General features: G+C 53.1%; 1 protein-coding gene across 1 annotated transcript; it reads left to right on the forward strand.

Annotated features, from left to right (window-relative positions):
* Positions 1 to 227: 227 nt before the first annotated feature.
* Positions 228 to 2,263, forward strand: LOC109783993 (transcription factor MYB2). Its single transcript, XM_020342599.4, has 2 exons — positions 228 to 609; positions 1,109 to 2,263. The coding sequence occupies exons 1-2, from the start codon at positions 453 to 455 to the stop codon at positions 1,909 to 1,911; spliced, it is 960 nt and encodes a 319-aa protein (XP_020198188.1). The 5' UTR covers positions 228 to 452; the 3' UTR covers positions 1,912 to 2,263.
* Positions 2,264 to 4,978: the final 2,715 nt, after the last annotated feature.

Below are 4,978 nucleotides of genomic sequence, written 5' to 3' on the forward strand. Positions count from 1 at the left end.
GTGGCCAATTAGCCCGGTAAATATCCCACCACGCCCTCATCCATCCCTAATAAAGCACGATTAATTGTAGTACCCTAAACTTTTGGCTTTGAAAGATAGAATAATCCAGGCCTAAACTAATCTCCGTATTTGCGGCGTGCTCCCCCACATGCTTCTTCCCAAGTCCACCACAGCTCCCCCACCTCCCGCTTCCCTCGCCGCCCGTCTATATAAGCTTCCTCATTCCTCTCCCGCCCAATCCATCACCGCATACTCTTCTCTTCTCTTCTCTTCTCTTCTTTTCTCTTCCCCGCACAGCAGCACTGCCTCGGTCTCGAGCAAACCAAACCAAACCAAAATCTCCTGAGTTGTCCTCTACGCGAGCAAGTGTGCCAATCCTAGGCTCGCTCGCCTGATCAATCCTTCGCGTCGCCAGCTTCATCTCGAGGCGAGGAGGCGGACGATTTGAACCCATGGATATGGTGCACGAGAGGGACTCGAGCAGCGAGGAGGAGGTGATGGCCGGCGACCTCCGCCGCGGGCCGTGGACGGTGGAGGAGGACATCCTGCTCGTCAACTATATCGCCGCGCACGGCGAGGGCCGCTGGAACTCGCTCGCCCGATCAGCAGGTAGGATAATTGCACTGCACAATCCAATCCATGCATGCATGCTACTCTTTCAACTGCTAGCTAGTACTCCGTAGTAGATTGGTTGCTTGCATCATTTTGTTTCCGCCAGACGTGAGGCTTAGATATTTCTAGTATATCATGGAGGGGGAAGCAACAAACCTGTCGCTCTGCATCACCATGCTAATATATGGAAACAGATAGCTACGAACCTACTGCCTGATTTGTCTAGCAGCCGCCCAGCTAGCCGGAAGCTATAGTGAACGAGAGAGAGAGATGTGGGGAAGAATTTTTAGTGGTTAGCTTTATTCCCGGCCATAGGGATATTTATTACTAATCTCTCCTCCATTACATCACCCGTCTCGTCACATACATGCTCGCATCGCATCCGCATCCGCATAAGTAATCACCAAGTTGGCGAATTTATTACTCCAGTAGCTAGCACTGATGTGATGTTCCATTCATTCCATGTGGTTAATCTTGCCTTGCCTTTGCGTACCAGGTCTGAAGCGCACCGGCAAGAGCTGCCGCCTCAGGTGGCTCAACTACCTCCGCCCCGACCTCCGGCGCGGCAGCATCACGCCGCAGGAGCAGCTGCTCATCCTCGAGCTGCACTCGCGGTGGGGCAACCGCTGGTCCAAGATCGCGCAGCACCTCCCCGGCCGCACCGACAACGAGATCAAGAACTACTGGCGCACGCGCGTGCAGAAGCACGCCAAGCAGCTCAAGTGCGACGTCAACAGCCAGCAGTTCAAGGACGTCATGCGCTACCTCTGGATGCCCCGCCTCGTCGAGCGCATCCAGGCCGCCGCCACGGCCGACGCGGTGCAGACCGCCGCTGACACGCCCCTGTCGTGGCAGCACGGCGCCGACGACGCGCTCTACGAGTCACCGGAGCTCCCTGTCGATGCGTGCTGGCCAGCGGAGTACGCCGCCGTGGCCGGCGGGCAGCTGCCCGACGCCTCGGTCGCGGAGCTGTCGAGCACTACTACCGCCGGCTCTTCCTCGCCGTCCACCACCGACTCTGGCGCCGGCGCCCAGCCCAGCTGGCCTGCAGCGGTTGACGGTGCCGAGTGGTTCACCACCGCCTGCGACGCCTCCAGCGCCGCCGCCACCATGTGCGACACGGACCAGCTGATCCAGCAGCAGGCACCGTCCCAGCTCGCGGGAACGTGGACGTCCGAGCCGCTGCCGAGCCTCGGGTTTCCCGAGCTGGGCGTCGCGGACTTCGAGATAGGTAGCTTCGACGTGGACAGCATCTGGAGCATGGACGACTTGTGGTACACGCAGCCGCAGTTCGTGTGAAAAGTCAATACGGTGGCATGGAAATCCACAGCCGCGACGGTGCCCGCGGGGCGGCGTGCGGCCTCCGGGTCCGGGGACGCGTAGCAGATCCAGCGGAGGAAAACGGATTAGAAGAAGGAGAGGAACCACCTGGGACTGGGAGGATTAAAACAAGATTAATTTACCCTGCACGTGAACATCTCCCGGCCTGTTCTGCTCCAGTTCTGTGCCGTCCTCTCCTGTGTTAATTTATTACTACGTACAAGGGTAAAAAGATACGTAAAAGTGTAGCAGAAGCAGATGATCTAGTGTTAGCTGTGCCGCCGTTAATTATGCGATGTTCCGTTTAATCTTACTCATTCTTTTTCGAAAAGTCTAAGCCCAAGTGTGGGCGTTTGCATCTCGCCCACACGTGTGGATCCGCGTCTGTTTGCGAGCGCACGAATCTTGACATGTTTCTAGTGCCACGTAGGATTGGGCTGGTGTGTGGGCATTCACCCGGTCGCCCACACAGCCGTTTCACCACACAGGAGGGGCTGGTGTGTGGGCGTTCAGCAGTTCGCCCACACGGCATTTTTCACTCACGCACAAAGGGCTGATGTGTGGGCATTTGCCATTTCGCCCACACGCCCGTCTCATCTCCCACACCCAAGTTGTCACTTGCCATGTGTTTTGCAGTGTACATGGCAACTGCCGTAGTGTGCTTTATAAGCAGGTGACAACTCTTTTTTTTTTACCCGAACATGTCAGTTGCCATGTATTTTGCAGGGTACACGGCAACTGCCCTAGCATGCTTGTAAGCAGATGTAACTCTTTTTTTTACCCGAACATGTATGTTTTGCCATGTCTTTTTGTAGCGCTACACGGCAACTGCCTAGTATTAGTAGGTCGCAAACCCCTAAAGTTTTTAAATCATGGCAACTATAGTAAACCAGAGCATACATGACAACAGCCGTAGTTGCCAAAAAATGGCATCTGGAACTTTTGACATGAGATGACAACTGCAGTTGAGCAACCATGTCAACTGTAGTTGTCCGACATTACAACCGTAGTTCAACGACATGGCAACTGCAGTTAAACGAACATGGACGAGGGTCTGGACCATGGCAACTGCGGGCACGCGGTGGCTGTCACGCGGGGCGTGCGGGACCACGAGGTACGAGGCCTGACGTACGGAGCGTGTCGGCGTTATCCATTTCGCCCACACGCACGCGTGTGAGAGGGATCGGGAGGGAAAAAAAGAGATGTGTGGGCATTACTTGTTTTGCCCACACGTAGGTGTGTGACTGTTCCTCTTATACTCCACACAAAATGTGTGAGCAGACCTTCCTAACGTCCACACGTGTGGCACTTATCGGCGTCTTTTTTTTAGTGATTACTACATATAAGTATAAAGGACGAAGTATATGAAGTGAACTGTTGACAGGAATTGTAGTACTGTATTTCTAGAAGTGGTAATAAAAGCAATGCTCCGACGTCAAGTCATGGTTAAATTCGTACTGCGAGCATAGCATTCCGCCCATTTGTCGCCGCTAATTGTGATCCTCGCGCACTTGAATTCCAAGTGACGAGAAGTTTTTTCTCCTTTTTCTTTTTCGCTGCGGTTGTTTGCTATGATTACGATGACGGCGACCGCGCTGGGTCGATAGATTTGTTTATGCCGACATGGATGTTTTATACCAGAAATTCAGTACGAGCGGTGCCGTTACATCAGCGCCAACAGTTCCCAGATGTGATCTGCATGGCCGCTGCATTACACTTGTTGTCCTCGTAACAACTCTTCCGTCGTGTTCACACCCGGCATAATTCTTTCATTACAGAGAGCGGATGAGTAGCAAAGCAGAGCTCATCTGATGAATCCAAGTGCATGCCGAGCAGATATGCTTGAAAATTCCAGCACTAACCGCACGGCACGCGCGTGATCAGGTGACGAGTTACTCCAGTTACAGTCACTAACACACACTTGCATGATGCGGCTGCGTAGTGGGCCGGGCCCTGTCTTCGTACGGGCAACGAGAAAAGAAAACCAAGTGAAGGAGAGGAGTGGCACGATATTTTCCGTATTTTCACACTGCATTTCCTTTCTTTTTCTGAAAAGGAAAAGAAAACTCTGTCTAAAAGGCAACTCCTGGGAAAAGCTCCCCGCGCGCGATTGTCGTGGCTGGGCCGACCTAGCAGAGCGCACCACTCGCGAGCGAACGTCATTCCATCCACGATTTTTCAGCCACGGCGTCGGTATTTTTTCTGCGTCCTACTTCTACGAGGGAGCACCGTTAACCCTTTGATTGTTGAATTGGTAAAAGGCGGAGAAACTCCATGGACTATGCAAACGTGGGTTCGTTTAGTTCGTACTTGAATGGGACGAGGACGGAACTGATGGGTGACAGGGAAGTGTGCATCCCCCGCCGATTTGTTGGAGAACGTCGTCGTTTGTGTTCTTCGTAGTACCCCTATCTGGCACTTGCATGATTTGATTTCGGTGGGTGGCTTTCTATCTTTTGAACGTTGATGACTTCTTTTTTGAATTTCTGATGTGTTTTTATTTTTACTAGCATCTTTTTTTTACGGAAAAACTTTCAATCTATTCATCTTCAATCATGTCAGTACAACGAACACCAGAAATAAAAATTACATCCAGATCCGTAGACCACCTAGCGACGACTACCAGCACCGAAGCGAGCCGAAGGCGCGCCGCCGTCATCGCCCCTCCATCGCCGGAGCCGGGCACAACTTGTTGTAGAAGACAGTCGGGAAGTCGTCGTGCTAAGGCCCCATAGGACCAGCACCCCAGAACAGCAACCGCCGCCGATGAAAAATAACGTAGATCGGAAGGATCTAAACCGAAGACACACGAACGTAGACGAACAACTACGAGATCCGAGCAAATCCATCAAAGATAGATCTGCCGGAGACACACCTCCACACGCCCACCAACGATGCTAGACGCACCGCCGGAACGGGGGCTAGGCGGGGAGACCTTTATTCCATCTTCAGGGAGCCGCCGCCGTCTAGCCTTCCTGAGCATGACACAAACCCTAACAAGATTGAAAAAATGACTAAAAACAGAGCCCTCCCGTCAGCCCTTGCC

Source organism: Aegilops tauschii, chromosome 4 (assembly GCF_002575655.3).
Source record: "Aegilops tauschii subsp. strangulata cultivar AL8/78 chromosome 4, Aet v6.0, whole genome shotgun sequence".
NCBI lineage: Eukaryota > Viridiplantae > Streptophyta > Magnoliopsida > Poales > Poaceae > Aegilops > Aegilops tauschii.

Excerpts from the sequence above, each read along its gene's own strand:
- LOC109783993 (XM_020342599.4), top strand. The coding sequence starts at position 453 with ATGGATATGGTGCACGAGAGGGACTCGAGCAGCGAGGAGGAGGTGATG. Across the intron at positions 610-1,108 it reads CTCGCTCGCCCGATCAGCAG|GTCTGAAGCGCACCGGCAAG; the intron begins GTAGGATAATTG and ends TTTGCGTACCAG.